This window comes from Bos indicus, chromosome 4 (genome assembly GCF_029378745.1).
Source record: "Bos indicus isolate NIAB-ARS_2022 breed Sahiwal x Tharparkar chromosome 4, NIAB-ARS_B.indTharparkar_mat_pri_1.0, whole genome shotgun sequence".
Lineage (NCBI taxonomy): Eukaryota > Metazoa > Chordata > Mammalia > Artiodactyla > Bovidae > Bos > Bos indicus.
This window is the reverse complement of record NC_091763.1, coordinates 65,624,758-65,642,876: the sequence shown is the minus strand read 5'-3', so window position 1 is coordinate 65,642,876 and position 18,119 is coordinate 65,624,758. Positions and strand designations below refer to the sequence as shown.

The 18,119-nt window shown below is 51.9% G+C and overlaps 1 protein-coding gene across 5 annotated transcripts in view; it reads left to right on the top strand.

The window, feature by feature from the left end:
- The window catches only part of ADCYAP1R1 (ADCYAP receptor type I), a 108,976-nt gene that overhangs the window by 66,067 nt on the left and 24,790 nt on the right, over positions 1 to 18,119 (top strand). For all 5 annotated transcript variants that reach the window (XM_070787870.1, XM_019958807.2, XM_019958806.2 and 2 more), the window contains 6 exons: positions 10,308 to 10,415; positions 12,458 to 12,478; positions 13,717 to 13,758; positions 16,192 to 16,301; positions 16,936 to 17,033; positions 17,497 to 17,629. In XM_070787870.1, the coding sequence (XP_070643971.1) occupies positions 10,308 to 10,415; positions 12,458 to 12,478; positions 13,717 to 13,758; positions 16,192 to 16,301; positions 16,936 to 17,033; positions 17,497 to 17,629 (512 nt within the window). The remainder of the gene's footprint in view (positions 1 to 10,307; positions 10,416 to 12,457; positions 12,479 to 13,716; positions 13,759 to 16,191; positions 16,302 to 16,935; positions 17,034 to 17,496; positions 17,630 to 18,119) is intronic.

Below are 18,119 nucleotides of genomic sequence, written 5' to 3'. Positions count from 1 at the left end.
CCTGCATTTAAGTGGGCTGGTCAGGTGTGGTCCTCCTTGGGGGTCCCCCGCCCCATACTCTGGAGGAGATGGAAGAGGGAGGCCAGCAGTGGCTTTGGCATGAGCAGGAGGAAAGTGACTTGGAGGAGACACAAGCAGCCTGCTCATTGCTATTCTGACCCAGCCGCTGAGGCCTGTCCAGGGTGCAGAGTGCATATCCCAGCCCCCACCTCCACTCTCACCAGGCCAGCAGCCTGAGGGGTTGGGGGCGGGGAACCTCTGCAAGGCTGGGCCCAGGCTCGCCATCCTTGAAGCAAGATCAGCTTCTTGTCTGCACCTCCCAGCAGCTCTGAGAATGAACAGATGGGGGTCTGCAGGGACCCTCCCTCTGAGGAACTCACTTCCCAGATCTGACAAAGGGTTCAGTTTCTGTCCAAACCTGTTTTCCTTTGATCCTGTAGTTCTCAGACGTAAGCCTGCATCAGAACTTGCTGGAAGGCTTGTTAAAACCCGGATTGCTGGGCCCAGCCCCAGTTTCTGACCCAGTGGATCTGATGGGGCCGGAGTGTCCGTACCTCTGGCAAGGTCCCAGTGGCACTCCTGCTTGGGGGTCTACACTTTGAGGACCACTGACTCCCACAGAGAAGGGCTGCGTCTTTAGTCCTCTCTCCACTCCCCTAGCACCGAATTCACAGCTGGTCTGCATTTTATGGATCAGCAACATTGGCTGTAAAGTAAATTTCAGTATGTTGAATCATTTTTTGCCCTTGAATCATGTGCCGAGATGAGGAACTTGTTCTAACAATACCCGGGCACCCTCGGGCAGCTTCTCAGAAGAGGGGACCGCGCTTTTGTGTGAGTCCCCCGGTCTCACGAGTGTTGAATGCTGTGTGGAACTGGACGGAATCATCGCCATGACAACCCGAGATTAGCTCCTTATTTTGTTCCAGTCGGGGCTAATGGCTCTTGCTTTCTGCCCAAGTGGTCTTTCCCCCTCCTGCCGTCACAAGGCACTGCGTCTCCTTGGCTGCTGTGCGTCTCAGCGTCTCAGTGGGAGCAGCCCCAGGGAGTGTGCCCACCATCACCTCCCACCCCAGCAGAAATCCCCCTGGGCCTGAATTCCTCTCACCGAGTCCCCATCGAGACTTTTAGTGGGATAGACTGAGCCAGGAAGGCGTAGGCAGGTTTCGTGGAGAATTGGGAGGCTTGGGGTGTCAGAGTGGAGAGTTCCCCCAGGGAAGAGCACTGTTCTGACTTCCTCTGCATGGGGAAGAATAGGACCGGAACGCTCTTGACCCTGAAACCACGTCTGATGCACTTTACCAAATCCTCCTTGAAGCAGAGTTCGCTGCAGCTGCGTCATCAGTATCTTCCAGTTTTCCTTGTGTTTCTGGCCAGCCCTCCAAGTCTTCTTTGCCAACTTTTCTTCTGAGTGGTGACCTTCCTTTTGTTGGGGCCAGGCCCTAGTCTCTTGTCTTTTTTTTTTTTTTCCTCTCGAATCTACACCCTCTCATTGGACATATTATCTGGGCCCATGGCCCTACATAACTTCCTTGTGCTGACCGCTTCTTGTTCTCTTCCTTCAGTGGCAACTTCCCTTCTGAACACTAGAATTTTATCTAACTGCCTATTTGAAATCTAGTTCTGCTTGGCTCTTTGCATCATCTCAAGCTAAACACACCCCAGATGACACTCTTGAGTTCCAGCTTGCTGATTCCCTCCACCACCTGCTTCTCATCCAGCCCTCCCCACCATGGCCGGTGGCTTAGTCAGCTAGCCATCCAGGCACTCAAACCCAGGTGCCAACCTCGGTGCCTCTTTCCCCTTCGCTGCATAAGTCAGGGTAGCCTAGACCATGGTGCAGTAGCAAATGAACCTTAACATCTCAGAGACTTAATACTGTAACATTTATTGCTTGCACATCACAGGCCAGTGTGGTGGGAAGAGTGGGGAGGTGAGTTTGACTCCACTTAGTCCTTCAGAGATCCATCTCGGGACACTGCCACCCTGGATATGTGGCCTCCAGGGATGCTGCAGGGAGGGGAGAGAGAGAAAGGCTGCGGAGTCTGCAAGGGGTGTTTTTGAGACCCATTTGTTATCCCCCGCCCCACTCACCATGAGTGAGCACTCAGTCCCATGAGATGGATGAGCGTGCATGGTCCCTGGCACACTCACCAGTTGTGTCCAGCCAGTCTGTCACCAAGTCCTGCCTCCAGACCCTCCTACACAGCACTCCATTCTATCTCGGCTGCCATGGCTCTTCATCAAGCCCCACCACCCTCCTCCCAACTGCTGCCACATCCTGGTAGACGTGTCTTCGTGTTTGCTTTCCTGCTCTTGAAATGTATTACCTTCCCACACAGCCAAATCAGTCCACGTGCCTCCTTGTCTTAAAACCCCTCTAGGGGAGGCAGAATAATGTCCCCACCAAAGATGCCTACAGCCTCATCCCCCAAAGCCTGTAGACTGTGTTGCCTTAAAAGACAGAAGGGACTTGGCAGGTATAGTTATATTAAGATGGGTGAGTAGCCTGGATTATTCAGTATATTCACAAGCATCCTTATAAGTGACAGGAGGCAGCAGGAGGGTCAGAGGAGAGACATTTGAAGATGCTATGCTACTGGCTTGGAAGATGGAGGAAGGGCATCTTTGCATCATCCCACCACAGGGCAAGGGATGTGGGTGGGCGCCTGAATCTGGAAAAGATAAGAAAACAGATTCTTCACTAGAGCCTCCAGAAGAAATGCTGACACCTTGACTTTGGCCCCTTTCTGACTTCTGACCTCCAGAACCGTGAGATAAGAAATCAGGTCATTGTAAGCCACTTAGTTCCCTGTGTTACAGCAGCAATGGGAAAGTAATACACCATCCAGGGTCTTCTTCAGCATTTGGCATTAAATCCAGATTTATTCCCGTGGTCACAGACTATAAGCCCTGGGCGAGCCAAGACCAGGGGTGCTCATTCATCCCACTTTTGCTTTTCAGTATCTGACTTTTAACAGACACTTAATATTTCTTGAATATGTGAGTGAAGAACAGGGAGGGAAAGAGAAAATGAGAAGATGAAAAAAAGACAAAAGGAGGAGAGGGAGGAGGAGAAAAGGCCTCTTGAAATCTTCTAGCCCCAACAGCACTAAGCTTTGTTGGGGCTGGAGTCTGGAACAGATGGGGAGAAAGAAGCTGGACGTATTGCGTGGGTGTGGAAGGAAGATGAGTCGTCGTCCTTAGTTAAAAAAAAAAAAATCCAAGGTGCTCTCAGGAGCCCAGACCCAGTTCTCATCTCCCTGGAAAGTGTTCTTGGGAGCACTAGGCTCTAAGGCTCCTGAGGCCAGAGCCTACCCATCGAGAATGGGAGAGAAGACAGACCCCACCTCCCTTCTCATCCGGGTCCAGCTGAGAGGTGATAACTGTAGGAAAAATGTCCGCGAGGCATCCTGGGAAGCCCTGAGGAGACTTGCATCTCCTTTGACCCCAGTGATGCCAGCCAGAGGGGTGGGTGGAGGGCTGAGAGCTCCCTATGGGATCAGGGACATTGTCCCATAAAGCAAAACTGTGTATCTATTCACAACATTTCTGACACCAAATGTGTGCGTTTTCCATACCAAGCAATTCTCCAGTTTTCTATGGACACCCACTGGATGTCCCTACAATTTAATTCAAATCTGACCCCAATTACCTAGAGTTAGCACAGACCCTACAGGTGAAGGGTCAGTTTCAGGAGACTGCTCCCCCATTTCAGATGCCAGTTGCACATCGTGGGTCCTCAGGTAACCCACACTTCAGTCTGACTTGGCTACCGATCAGGGGTTCCCATGGCCTCCTTCTCACACATTTACCAGTTTACTATAAAGGATTTTATAAATGAACAGCCAGATGAAGAGGTCCATAGGTTGAGGTCCAATAGAATCCCAGGTGTCGGAGCTTCTGTCTTTGGGGAATGTGCCACTCTCTGGCATGTGGATATGTTCACCAACCCAGAAACTCTCCAGATCCCACTGTTTAGGGGTTTAGGGATGTTCCACTATGTAGGCACCATAGGTTAAATCATTGGCCTTTGATGATTAACTTGATTTCCGGCCCCAAGGTGAGAGGTGGGGCTGAAAGTTCCAGTTCCTTAACTCCACAGTTGGTTGCCCTGTGGACCAGTCCCTATCCTCCAAGAGCCATGTCATGAGCATACACTCAAGTATGGCTGAAAGGGGCTTATGAATAACGAAAGCTGCTCCTCTGACCCCATCACTCAGGTTGTTCCCAGGATTTTAGGAGCTCTACGCCCTAGTGCCGGAGAATTGACGCTTTCGAACTGCGGTTCTGGAGAAGACTCTTGAGAGTCCCTTGGATGGCAAGGAGATCAAACCAGTCAATGCTAAAGGAAATCAACCCTGAATATTCATTGGAAGGACTAATGCTAAAGCTGAATCTCCAATACTTTGCCACTTGATGCAAATAACTGACTCATTGGAAAAGACCCTGATGCTGGGAAAGATTAAAGGTGAAAAGAGAAAGGGCCAGCAGAGGATAAGATGATTAGATAGTATCACTGACTCAATGGACATGAGTTTGAGCAAACTCCAGGAGATCGTGAAGGACAAAGGAGCCTGGTGTGCTATAGTCCATGGTGTCACAAAGAGTCAGACACAACTTAGTGACTGAACAGCACCAAACAGGAATCTGGGATGAAGACCAGATGTGTAATTCTTATTATATCACAATATCATAGTCTCACAATATCAAAGTCATTATGAGTTATTATATCACGATATCAAATTTATTTTATCACAATATCATAGTCTCCTAAACCCAGACACTAGACTTGGGCCCTAAGGTTTGGGTTCTACTTTTAGGCTTCCTACCTGCTCTGGTGCTATAGGAATTATCCCACTAGGATCTTTAGTCTATGGAGGGGAGGCAGGCCAGGAACCAGGAGGGCTTGTAGAGTGTGGTGGGCCATGGGGCAGGTGAGGGGACCTTGGCAGATGCCCTGTTGAGGATGTCTGTCCTGGCAGTGGGGCCAGGGAAAGCAGCCCCAGCCTACTGGCCATCCTTCCAGATTCCAGCAGGTCCTGAGTGACTCTCTTCCAGATCTGAGCTCTGATCACTCAAGGAGCTGGGAGACCACTCAGAGTCACCCAGCCCTTGATGTGCTCAATGGGAAACTGAGTCAGGCTGGAGGGTGTGGAGACTTGCCAGAATCATGCTGTGAGCCCTTGGCAAAACTCGAGCCACTGACGTCCTGCCGATGTGGAGGGGGCACCCTGTCCTTTCCCTCCCACTGCCCTCAAATGCGAACTTCTCAAATTTGTTTTCTCCACCACTGCAGCCCTGGGCCTGATGGGCCCTGGCACATGCTAGCTGCTCAGTAAACAGTTGTTGGGAGGATGGATCCCTCACTGCCTCCGTGTCTCTGACCTTCAACCTGGGAACCCTGCCCCATTGTGCCACCTACGCCTGAGCCCCTCGGCCCTTGTGACTATGTTCCCTCACTCATCTAACAAGTTCTGGGCCCCGGGAACGTCAGCTGGCAGAAGCAGCTGGCTGTGCCAGGGCCTAATGTTCCACATTAAGGAACATCTGTTGGTGAGGGCTCCCAGGGCGTGGGCCAGACACAGCCACACTCTATGGCCATTTTGTGGTCAGCACGGGCCACGTCGGCCAAAGATGTACTGTTAGGTCTCTTTCAAGGACATGTTGTCATGACTAGCCATGTGTAGGGGGGAGTCCTGCTGTAATGGGCGGACAAGAGTCATCAGTAACAGGCTTGGTACCCATCTCCCTTCATGTGGCCCCCAGAATCCTCATCATCTTGGTTTGTCATCCTCAGAGCTTTCTGTGATGCTTCTACCTCCCAAATGCAGTCATTCTGGAAGCAGGATACTATGGGTTAATGTGACTGCATGTGAATTCTAAAGTTGTTGTTGTTCAGTCTCTAAGTCATGTCTGACTCTTTGTGACCCCGTGGACTGCAGCACAACAAGCTCCTCTGTCCTCCACTGTCTCCCGGGGTTTGCTCAGACTCATGTCCATTGAGTCAGTGATGCTATCTAACCATTCTAAAGTAGCCAGGTCTGAATTCTAAGAGATAGGGTTTTTTGCACATGGTAACTTTGGACGCTTTCTGATCTAAACATGACCTGAAACTGTGGGCCCCAACAGAGTGGCTGTGAGCTCAGGAGGCCCACCCCAGGCCCCCACCCCTGCCCAATGCCTGCCGGGCTTCCTCTGTGTCTGCCCAGGGGCCCTCTACCGGCCCTTCTCACCTGCTTGGGCTCTATTTCATCTCTCTGCCTAGGTCTGTCTCAGGGGAATGATTCCCAGGGATACCTCAGTGAAATAATGAGATTAGTGGTAATAACAATGGTGACCAGGCACTGAGTGAGTCTGCCTTTCTTCCAACAACTTTTCATGTATGAACTCATTGATCCTTCCCACAGCCCTGGGGGTGGGACAGGCACAGGCTGTCTTGCACCTGGCAGAGGAGCCCTCCAAAGTCCTGATTTAGAGCCTGCTCAGCCAGGTGAGGTCCCTTTCCTGGAAGTCTGCACTCTGCCATTGGACACGCCACATACTGCCTCCTGTCTCTGCCTTTGCATGATTGTATCGCTCTATGCACTTTCTCTGCCCACCTGGAACACGTGGAGTTCCCTGCTCCTCTCATGTTGTGTCCTTTCCCTGGATGACCTCTCACCCCATGGCCTCGCCCGTGCCCCTTGTGCTGGAGTATAAAGCAAGGAGCTGTTAAGGAGCTGAGGTGATAGGGCCACTGATTGGTGCTCACTGATAGTGGTGGCCATGTGACTCGGTCACATCTTTCTTTGGAAGAGCTCGCAGTCACAGGTGTGTGGGGATGAGTAAGGAGACCAATGGGGAAGCTGTAACCAGGGTCCTAGGGAAAAGTGGTCTGCCCTTGACCTGGTGGAGGTGCATGGATTCCACAAATATTTGACTGTCAGACCAGCAGGACTTGGGTCTACAGAGCACGAAGAAGGTGACAAAATGAGAATGATTCCAGGATTCCAACTGGGGCTGAGACAGGAAATCAGGTTTTGTAGGAAATGCTCAGATGAGTCTTGGACAGGCTGGGTGTAGGTTGTCTTGGGCCTTTCAAGGTGGGGATATCCAGCAGGCACCTGGCTGTGAGAGGCAGCCCTCAGGTTGTACAGGAGACAGGCTTGGGAGCTGTGTGTATAATTCTGTCAGGAAGCCCTTGAGCCTGGTTCAGTTCAGTTCAGTTTACTGATTGAGGCGTATCTGACTCTGCAACCCCATGGACTGCAGCATGCCAGCCTTCTCTGTCCATCACCAACTCCTGGAGCTTGCTCAAACTCACGTCCATCGAGCCGGTGATGCCATCCAACCATCTCATCCTTTGTTGTCCCCTTCTCCTGCCTTCAATCTTTCCCAGCATCACGGTCTTTTCTAATGAGTCAGTTCTTAGCATCAGGTGGCCAAACTATTGGAGCTGCAGCTTCAGCATCAGTTCTTCCAATGAATATTCAGGACTGATTTCCTTTAGGATGAACTGGTTGGATCTCCTTGCAGTCCAAGGGACTCTCAAGAGTCTTTTCCAACACCACAGTTCAGAAGCATCAATTCTTTGGCACTCAGCTTTATTTATGGTCTCTCACAGCCATATATGACTACTGGAAACCCTTGTCGGTAATGTCTCTGCTTTTTAATATGCTGTCTAGGTTTGTCATAGCTTTTCTTCCAAGAAGCAAATGTCTTTTAATTTTACTTGCTCCTTGGAAGAAAAGTTTTGAGTCTGTTGATCTCGTCTAAGATGAGTGGAGCAAAGGGCCGAGGGCAGGGCAGATGCTAGCCCCTGCTTTCGGTCAGGTGGGTCCCAGTGATGAGGGCCAGGAAGGTCAAGAGGCCTCTCAGTGGAGAGGAGGGATGACATCAGATGAGGGGTGAAGCATGAAGGAGAGGTGAGGATGGAGTGACAAGGAGTGCAGAGAACACCAGGAGGCTGGTAGGGGCTGGGAGGAGAGTGGGCACAGGGGTTGGAGGATCTACTGAGTGCCCCAAATCTGAAAATCTGGTCTTCAAACTTGACCTCTTCCTCCTGCTGGCAGCTCACGTGCTGTGAGTCACTGTCTTAATGATTCCTAAATAGTTCTCAGTTTGTCCTTTCTCCTCTCCATCCCTCGGTGCTCACCTGATCTGGGCGTGCGTCCCCACCATGGTGGCCTCTGAGGTGATCCCTGCCTCCTATCCCTTTGTGCTCCGAGTCCTGTCATAGTCCTGGGGTTGGCTGTGTAGGTCTCTGCCTGGCTGACTCTGCCCTCCTCCCCACCCCCATCTGACCAGTTTGTGCTCCTCCTTCAGGTTCCTCCTTCATTTTCACTCCATCTCTCCACTCCAGGCCTGTCCCGAAAGGCAGTGGGTGGCCGGGGCACGGGGTAGTGGTGGCAATGGAGCATCCTCAGGCCAGCTAGTTCCTGCCTCTCCCTCCATCCAGGAGGTAGATCTGAAGCTGGACCTCACAGTGACGTGGAGCCTGGGGATGTGGAAGAGCTCGTGCAGGGTGCTGTGTGTGTGTGCTGCGTGTGTGCTCCATGTGTGCGCTGTATGTATCTGTGCTCTGTGTGTATGTGTGTCTGTGTTTGTGTGCTGTGTGTGCTGTGTATGTGTCTGTGCTCTATGTATGTGTGCTGTATGTGTGCTCTGTATGTGCTCTGTGTGTGTGTGTGTGTGCGCACTCTGTGTATGTATGCTCTATGTGTGCTCTGTGTGTGCTCTGTGTGCTCTGTGTGTGCTGTGTGTGTACACGCTCTATGTGTGTATGCTCTGTGTGTGTGTTCTGTGTGTGCTCTGTGTGTGTGTGTGTGCTGTGTGTATGTGCTCTGTGTGTGTATGCTCTGTGTGTGCTGTGTGTGTGTTGCATGTGTACTCTGTGTGTGTGTGTGCTGTGTGTGTATGCACTCTGTGTGTGTGTGCTCTGTGTATGCTGTGTGTACTCTGTGTGTGTGATGTGTGTGTGTGTGCTGTGTGTGTCTGTGCTCTATGTGTGTATGCTGTGTGTGTGTGCTCTGTATGTGTTCTCTGTGTGTGTGTGCTGTGTGTACGCACTCTGTGTATATATTTGCTCTGTGTGTGTGCTCTGTGTGTGCTGTATGTGCTCTGTGTGTGTGTTGTGTGTGTATGCTCTGTGTGTGTGCTCTGTGTGTGTACACACTCTGTGTGTGCTGTGTGTGCTCTGTGTGTGTGCTGTGTGTGTACGTGCTCTGTGTGTGTATGCTCTGTGTGTGCTCTGTGTGCTCTGTGTGTGTGTTGTGTGTGTGTGTGCTGTGTGTATGCACTCTGTGTGCGTGCTCTGTGTGTGCTGCATATGCTCTGTGGGTTTGTGTTGTGTGTATGCACCCTGTGTGTGTGCTGTGTGTGCTCTGTGTGTGTGCTCTGTGAGTGTGTGTGCTCTGTGTGTGCTGTGTGTGTGTACACACTGTGTGTATGCTCTGTGTGTGTGCTCTGTGAGTGTGCTCTGTGTGTGTGTGCTCTGTGTGTGTGTTGTGTGTGTGTATGCACTCTGTGTGTATGCTCTGTGTGTGCTGCATGTGCTCTGTGTGTGTGTGTTGTGTGTATGCACTCTGTGTGTGTGCTGTGTGTGCTCTGTGTGTGTGTGCTCTGTGTGTGTGTGTGCTCTGTGAGTGTGTGTGCTCTGTGTGTGTTGTGTGTGTGTGTGTGCTGTGTGTGTACGCACTGTGTGTATGCTGTGTGTGTGCTCTGTGAGTGTGTGTGCTCTGTGTGTGTTGTGTGTGTGTGTGTGCTGTGTGTGTACGCACTGTGTGTATGCTCTGTGTGTGTGCTCTGTGAGTGTGTGTGCTCTGTGTGTGTGTTTGTATGTGCTCTGTGTGTGTGTGTGTGTGTGCTGTGTGTGTATGCACTCTGTGTGTATGCTCTGTGTGTGTGTGTGCTGTGTGTGCTCTGTGTGTGTGTGCTCTGTGAGTGTGTGTGCTCTGTGTGTGTGTGCTATATGTATATGCACTCTGTGTGTATGCTCTGTGTGTGCATGCTCTGTGTGTGCTGTGTGTGCTCTGTGAGTGTGTGTGCTCTGTGTGTGTGCTGTGTGTGTGCTCTGTGTGTGTGTTGTGTGTGTGTGCTCTGTGTGTGTGTGTGCTGTGTGTGTATGCACTCTGTGTGTATGCACTCTGTGTGTGCTCTGTGGGTGTGTGCTGTGTGTGCGTGCTCTGTGTGTGTGTGCTCTGTGAGTGTGTGTGCTCTGTGAGTGTGTGTGCTCTGTGTGTGTGTGCTCTGTGAGTGTGTGTGCTCTGTGTGTGTGTGAGGAGGGACTGCTGGACTGCTGGACACCATGGTTTTCATCCCCACAGGGTGCCCTGGGATGTGGGACAACATCACGTGTTGGAAGCCCGCCCACGTGGGTGAGATGGTCCTGGTCAGTTGCCCTGAACTCTTCCGAATCTTCAACCCAGACCAAGGTGGGTTTCCCCCAGGGCCTCTTTAGGCTACACTCGGTCCAGCCTGTTCCCCCAAGTCAGACCCCAGGCATTCCTGGGAGACAAGCACCAAAGACCGGGGTAACCTGCAGGGAGGTGGTTCCCATTTCAGAGCTCTGTGCTGGTGAGATGAAATCAGGGACCCCTGTGCACAGAGGGACACAGAAGCACCCCTCACACATGGCAAGGCCCCGTAGAGGTACGTCAGAGGGGCAAGGCAAGGCTCTCGGATGTGGGCTCCATTGCGTAACCCAGCTGGGGACCTTGAGCAGGGCAGTCACCCCTCTGTCCCCCCATTTCCTAGTCTATCAGATGGGAATGTGGAATGGTGACTGGGAGAATTTAAGTGGAAGATGCTGGTGGAAGTCCCTTAGCAGGACTGGGTGCAGCTTGATGGTCAGCCGTAAGTGTGAGCTGATGTTATGACCACCATCACTCATACAGGGAGGCCCAGATGACTGTTCTCCATGGGGAGGGGCCTGAGGGGAAAGGGTTCCGAGGGATCTCTCCTTTGGATGTGAGTCTGGGGGGCTCTCCAGGCCTATTTCTGCCTTGGCAGAGACTCATGAACCCCAAAAGAAGGTTGGTGTCTGCTTTTAGTGCACATTGACACTGGGAGGGGCCTGGAGCCAGACTGGCCCTCCGCCCCAACTCTGTGGGTGTCCCAGAGTTAGGCTGGGTAGAGGGAGATGGAGGGACTGGGCTCCAGGCAGGTGATGTACTGAGAACCATGCATGGACCACCTAGTCCTGGGTTGGGGCCTTGGTTTGAGGAAGGAGGGTAGGGACTCCTACAGGGACTAGAGGCTCTGAGACACTTGTGTAGCCATGCATGAGTCCCTTGAGACCTGGTCCTCAGCTTCCTCCCTCACGTGCCTAAGGCCTCGGCCAGTGTCCCTCTAGAAGTAGAGAGTCTCCAGGCTGTGCTTCACTCCACTGTCCTCTAGTCCACGTCAGAGGCAGAGGCAAATTTTTTTCACACCTGAAAGTCCAGCAACCTTGTTTCTGCCTGCAGGGGAGTCTGCTTGGAGGAGGTGGTACGGGGAGATAGAGGCAGCGTCCTGGGGATGCCCGGCCCCGTCTCTGGCTCCCCGCCCAGGACTAGGGAAGGCAGGGCCTAGCTATGCTGCCCCCATCTCGCCTCCCCGACTTTCCGTTTGGGCCCGTTAGCCATACCTCCCACCTCCAGAATATCAGTCCAGGCCAGTCCAGCAGTTAAACTCTCCCATCCTGACAGTGGCATGAGGACTGGATCCAACCCAGAGCAGAACGGGAAGTGCTGAAAGGAGAGGCACAGTGTGAATGGTGGTTCATCAAGCGGGGTGACAGCCCAGTGATTCAGCTCCAATTTCTAATTCATTCCTATAGAAACCAATTAATCACTTCCTCCATTCACGTACTCCTTTCATTCAGTCATTTATTTAAAGTTGACAGAACATCTACTCTGGGTCAGGTACCGTGGCAGGACTACTTTTCCACCACGCACAGAAAAGGTAAAATGAATCAGCCGTTAAATAAAATTTTCTTAAGATACGCTTTCTTTCAGATTCTATGCCTCCCTCTGGCAATTGCACAATGAATGTGTTATTTACACCTGCCTCTTAATGGTTCATTAAGGTAGGGCCTTTTAGCATCTCCATTCACAAAGTTAGACTTGACTTAAATACTTAGAAAGCTGAGAACCACAGTTTTCCTTTTATTTCCTGGTTCCCAGGGCCGAATCTCATGCTCATAGTAATAGTTGCTGCTTTGCAGCTGTTGGAGATGCAGGAACGCGATCTCGCTCCTCCTTTGGAATGCCTCACTTTCTCAGTAACTGTGCCCTGTTCTTGCAGGAGAGATAGAAGTCTCTAGTTGAACAGTAGAATCCCAGCTTGTAGTTCTCAGGCCTCTGGGGCCCCAGCACAACCTCTCTTCAGAGTCTGAGAGTGGGAAGGAGGAGGGCACCATCAGCAGGGCTCAGAGAGCAGATTGACTTTAGCCAGCCTCGCTCACCTCTGTGTTTTCTCTCTTGCTCTGTTTCAGTCTGGGAGACGGAAACCATCGGTAAGAGGAACCTTGGAGAGGACAGACTGCTGATCATCTGTCCATCTGTCCATCCAGCAGGAGCCCAGCTCTGACTGTTAGGAGTGGGTGGGGATGGAATGAGAGGTTCATCAGGGGCTGGGCTCATCCTTGCTTTCCCTTCCCTCCACCCTTGGCCATCTGGAGGCTGGGGAGACACAGGGAGATGAAAAATTGCAGCCCTTGGTCTCAGGGTGGTCATGGGCTTGTTTGGGAAGATGGGACTTGCCTATAGAGGGGCAGCAAGCAAGGACACCTGTGTGCTTTGGCATGAGCTTCTGTACACACAGGCCTGACTGTGTGTGTGAGCCCATGCCGATACTGACATCCCCGGGGCCATGGAGTTGGAATGTATGGCAGGCTCTGGAGCAGAAGAGACCTACCAAGGTGACGTGCAGGCAAACTAATGATGCTGTCAGGGAAGGCTTCCCGGAGGAGGTGACATGTCAGTTGGACCTTGAAAACACAATTTTGAAAAGTAGAGGGAAATGGGGGTTCATTGCTAGCAGAGGATTCAGCCTAAAAAAAGGTGGAGGTGGAAATAAATAATTGGGAGAGAAAGAGAAAAATATGTCTGAGGAGGAAATCTTTGGAGTTCTGGGGTTCCTTTGGTGGGAGCAGTTTGTGGGCTGAGATGGAAGGTTGAACACCAAACAAAAAACCCAAGAGCAGGACCCATATTGCTATTCTATGTCCTTTTTCCTGAAAAGAGCCGGTTAATGAGCTTGTTTACAAAACAGAAATAGACTCAGAGATAGAAAACAAACTTAAGATTATCAAAGAGGATAGCAGAGGTGGAGGTAGAGGCAAATTAGGAGTTTTCCACGAACATATACGCACTATTTTATACAAGTTAGACAAACAACAAGGAAAGACAAAAAAGAGAAAAGGCCAGTCACCCTCTTCCAGTCCTCTCTCACTTCAGAGGCCTTCCCCTTCTCCTGACAATGTCTCATTTCCATACCCTGTTGTCCAGTGGGGAGAACTGAGCCACCATTAGCATCATAGAAATACAAAGCAAATGGGATGGCCCTGGAAGGTACAGTGTGTATGTGGCTGCTGTGTGCGATGCTTCCTCTTGGCTGAGACCCCACCTCCTCCCAGCTCCCCTTCTCTAGACCAGGGGCAGCCTTGACCTTCCAGGGAGCAGAGTAAGCAGTGGATAGCCCTGGCAAGCTGATGGTCAGGTGTCCTGACTCACATCCACGTCTGTTTTGCAGGAGAGTTCGGTTTTGCAGACAGTAAATCCTTGGATCTCTCAGGTAAGGGATGAGCTAAAATTGACCATGGGCTGGCTAGAGGGAGAACATCTAACATATGAGGTCACAGGGAGCTAACCTGTGAGCTTGGGAACCTCCTTCCAGGCTGGGCTATGCCCCTCTGTGGCTCTGTGATCTTTGGTAGCTCACTTTCCTTCTCTGATTAAGTTGTGGGTTTTCTCCATGGAAATTTGCATGCAAGTGCTCAGACAGAACACTGTGCATATAATTTCAGGAAAGGACAGATCTCAGTAAAAGAACTCCTGGATTAAATGGCCTGTGATAGCTTGGAGCTCCCACAAGTAGAACAGTGGTTCTCATACTTTGTGATCACAGTCACGGGCATGCTAAGTCACGTCAATTGTGTCTGACTCTTTGTGACCCCGTGGACTATAGCCCACCAGGCTCACAGAAGTCCATGGGATTCTCCAGGCAGAAATATTGGAGTGGGTTGCCATTCCCTTCTCCAGCACAGTCACCTAGTGGGCTTGTTAAAACAGATTCCTGAACCTCACCCCAAGAGTCTCTGATAGAGCAGTCTGGGTGGGGCCTGAGAGTGTGCATTTTGGCCAGTCTCCCTGGTGATGCTAATGGGCCCGTCTAGGGAGGGCACCCACTTCGAGAACCTCTGGCCTAAGATTCTGTGCTTCTATGAAGTTGCTGGAGCAAAACAGCCTAGTGAAGTAGGCGCAGGCACTGCAGGGTGTGGGCAGTCTGGAGAGTACTCCATCTTCCGGAGATTTCTATCAGAACAATAGACCAGCAGATTCATGGAATAGTTCTAAACAAAAAGGTTTATACTTTTCTGAGCCCACACTATGTTTTGAAAAGGGTAAGAAGGAAAATAAAAGAAAGGAAATGGCTTGTATCTCCAGGATACTTTTTTTAAAAAAAATGTTTTTCAGTGCAGCTTCCCTTTCCTCTTCCCACCACCCTGATGTGGGCAGAGCAGAGAGGAGACCCAGGGAAGGGAAGGGCTTGGCCACTGCCATGGTCCCCTAGGACGTGCAGACTTTCTGAAAGAAATGTTCAGAGGGACTTGGAAGGAGGGTGCCAATAGCAGCCTGAAACAGATTTGCTGGAAGAAAAAACCATTTGGCATCAAACTGTGGGACAGAAGTGACCTCGTCTCTCCTGGGCCTGCCAGACGTCCTCCTTGTCCTGGGTCACATACAACTCAGAATCTGAGCTGCAATAAGAGACCAGTCTCCCTGCTCTGGGCAGAGGTCTCTTTATGGCAGGATCACCCACCCTCTGCTGCTCCCCAAAGCCCCAGGAAGTGCATTTCTGACTCTTGGTTGAAAAGAACTGGCCTTGGATCTTCCAACTCAATCAGCAGGACACGAGGTTGGAAAAGTGTTGGCGTCTCCTGTGTTGGCTGCTGCCCTTGTCCCTGTCCGAGCGCCCCAGAGATGGCCTTCTGAGCAGGGCTTCTTCCAGCAGCATGGATGCTGGGGCCCCTTTTATGCAGATGTCTTTTGTTTATGATTTCCTGGCCCCTGAATCCTGTGAAAGGAAGAGCCACCCCCAGGTGTTCTAATACACCAGGTAAACTCCCAGGAAGCCAGTCGGGGAAGGGGGGTCAGCCTAGGGCCACACTTAGGGGCTGGGCTGGAGGCAGAGGGGGCTGCTGCCTTTTCCCCTCCCCTAGACATCGTGGTTCACCGTTAGACAGTCAGGAGCAGAAAGGATAAAATGAACAATCGTTAAAGGCTAAAAGGCCCCAGGCGGGGTGAAAACCAGACTGGACTCCACTCTGCAGACAACAAATGACTCCTGCCTCCTCTGGTGTCCTACAAAATGGCCTTTAAAGTCAAGCTAAAGAAAATTAAAGTACATTAGTGATAGGAAACAGACTTCTAAACTTGAAAGGGCAGAAGTCTTTTTTTTAACCTGAATATGTATCTTAATAAGATCTGATGCTAGGTTAATGGAGGTCTGGTCCTTGTTAATTAAGCAAGCCTCGTGCCCCCTGGACACCATGGAAGTTGCTGGAAGGCCCAGAACTCCCGGTGAAAGCCTCACCTGGAGCTTCTCCAGATATGACGAGAGCTCCTGCCACGCCACTGCCCAAGATGATTCCTGGGCCAGGAGCTCTGGGCCTGGAATCTGCATTTGTGATCCCAGATCATTCTTGCGCTGTTCCAAGGCCTTCAGGAGGGGCTCAGGCCTTTTCCTAGAGGGAAGGAGGCTGGATTCTTCCTGGCTCAGTCCTCTCACTCCTTGTTTAGAAGTCAGCTTTCATTGAGCCCCCCTGCACCCCACGTTCTTAGTATACAGACTAAACAATTATTATTTTCACTTGGACACTGCCATGCTTCTCAGATGGACATGTGGATTTCCAGGAATTTCTACTTAAGGAGTAATTGGCCATTAAGAATTTTAGACCCCTCTTACATCACTTCTGTGCCTCACCGCGTTTTTGTTCTGCTGCAGACATGAGGGTGGTGAGCCGGAATTGCACGGAGGATGGATGGTCAGAGCCATTCCCTCATTATTTCGATGCCTGTGGGTTTGAGGAGTACGAATCTGAGACTGGGGACCAGGTGAGTATCTGCTGCCCTCCTGAAGGTGGAGGGAGGGGCCGAAGAGGCCTGTGGAAGCACGTGTCCCCCAGGGGTCCTGACTCCTGATGAACTGCAGAAATTCGAGTCCCCGGCAGCATTCTGAGTGCCTGCTGTGTAGCCAGATGCATGCAGGGCAGGACTTTCGCGCACTCATTCTAGGCTGAGAAACAACTGTCTTGCTGCCTGAGCTCCTCCAGCCCCCAGCACATGTCCACCACCTCCCTGGTGGCTTTTCCAGGACACCTGCCTTTCTGTGGTCCGGCCATTGTAGGGTTAATGCAGGCCCAGCAGGGGGCCCCCTGGATCCTTCTCCAGGCTAAAGGCTGGCTCTATTCTGGCTGGTCAGTGCTCCTGCACTCTACCAGCATTTAGCTTCTGGCAATGCAGATGGGCAGGAGGAGGTGGCTCAGTGGGAATGGGCTTGGGGAGCTTGGGGTGGTGGAGGAACTGATGGGGGAGGGGAGGAAATGTGATCAACTAGAAAAGAGGGGAAGGAGGAGCTGGGTAGCACACCCAGAGGTGGGCAGGCCTGGCCTGGGAGACTTGGTGCCATCCCAAGGGGGCCGGAGGCAGGCCCCACACTGAGCCCTGCATGTCCTATGCTCTGCTCCAGGATTACTACTACCTGTCAGTGAAGGCCCTGTACACAGTTGGCTACAGCACGTCCCTCGTCACCCTCACCACTGCCATGGTCATCCTGTGTCGTTTCCGGTGAGATTCCCGACAGCCTTCGAGTGATTGCAGCCCACTGCCGTACAGAGCCCTGGCTCTGTGCCTCCCACCCCCGACTCCTGCCCTGGATGTCAGCCCTGGAGGTCTCTTGAAAGAGACCTACAGTAAGAGATAGGACCCCAGAGAGCACAGCTAACTTGTCCAGGGCCACACACAGCAAGGCAGACCACGGGCAGTAGACCTACGCCCCTCGCATTATCTTCCTGGTCTAGATGGAGAGAGGTCACAGCAGGGAGAAGTACGGCCCCCAGTAGTGGGGCCAGGTGGTGGGAGCCTGGGACTGAGTGAGGGTTTAGAGAGCTGGGAAGAAGGGGTGGTCTAGGTGGACGACCCCCTTGAGACAAAGCTGTGGAGTCAGCCCAAAGCGGACCCCAGGGTGGAGGGTGGAAGGCTGTGGGGCTCCTTACTTCAAGGCATGTGTCTTCCCCTGCCGTGGGTGTAGGAAGCTGCACTGTACCCGCAACTTCATCCACATGAACCTCTTCGTGTCGTTTATGCTGAGGGCCATCTCCGTCTTCATCAAAGACTGGATCCTCTATGCTGAGCAGGACAGCAATCACTGCTTTGTCTCCACTGTGAGTGCGCTGAGCCCCGCCACAATTGGTCCTCCCTGCAACGCCCTGCTGTCCAGGTGTTTTCCTGCAGGTTGAGATGTTGGCCCCAGTGAGCACAGAAACCCAGGGATGACCATGAGGTTACTAGCAGCCGGTGAGACCCCGGCTTGACGTCACTTCCTGTTCCTTGGCCTGTGGGTATACTTGGCAGAGCAGTTGAGGCAGGTCAGGTGGAGATGTCAAGTCCCACTTGACTAAGGAGGGAACTTGGCTCAGAGAGAGGACTGGCCTGGTCATTGGTGCTTTAGCCAAAGACGGAGCCAAGGGGCTGACTGACTGGGGTTCCCTCCATACCACCTACCCAGTTCTGATAGCTTTGGAAGTAAGCAGAAAAGACAGGCTTTGATGGGGGCAGGATGAGAGAACAGCCCAGAGCACAATGCCTTGACCTGAGAGGGCACACTTGGAGGTGGTGTCTATGAGACTTCTGGGGGGACCAAGGGTATCCTAT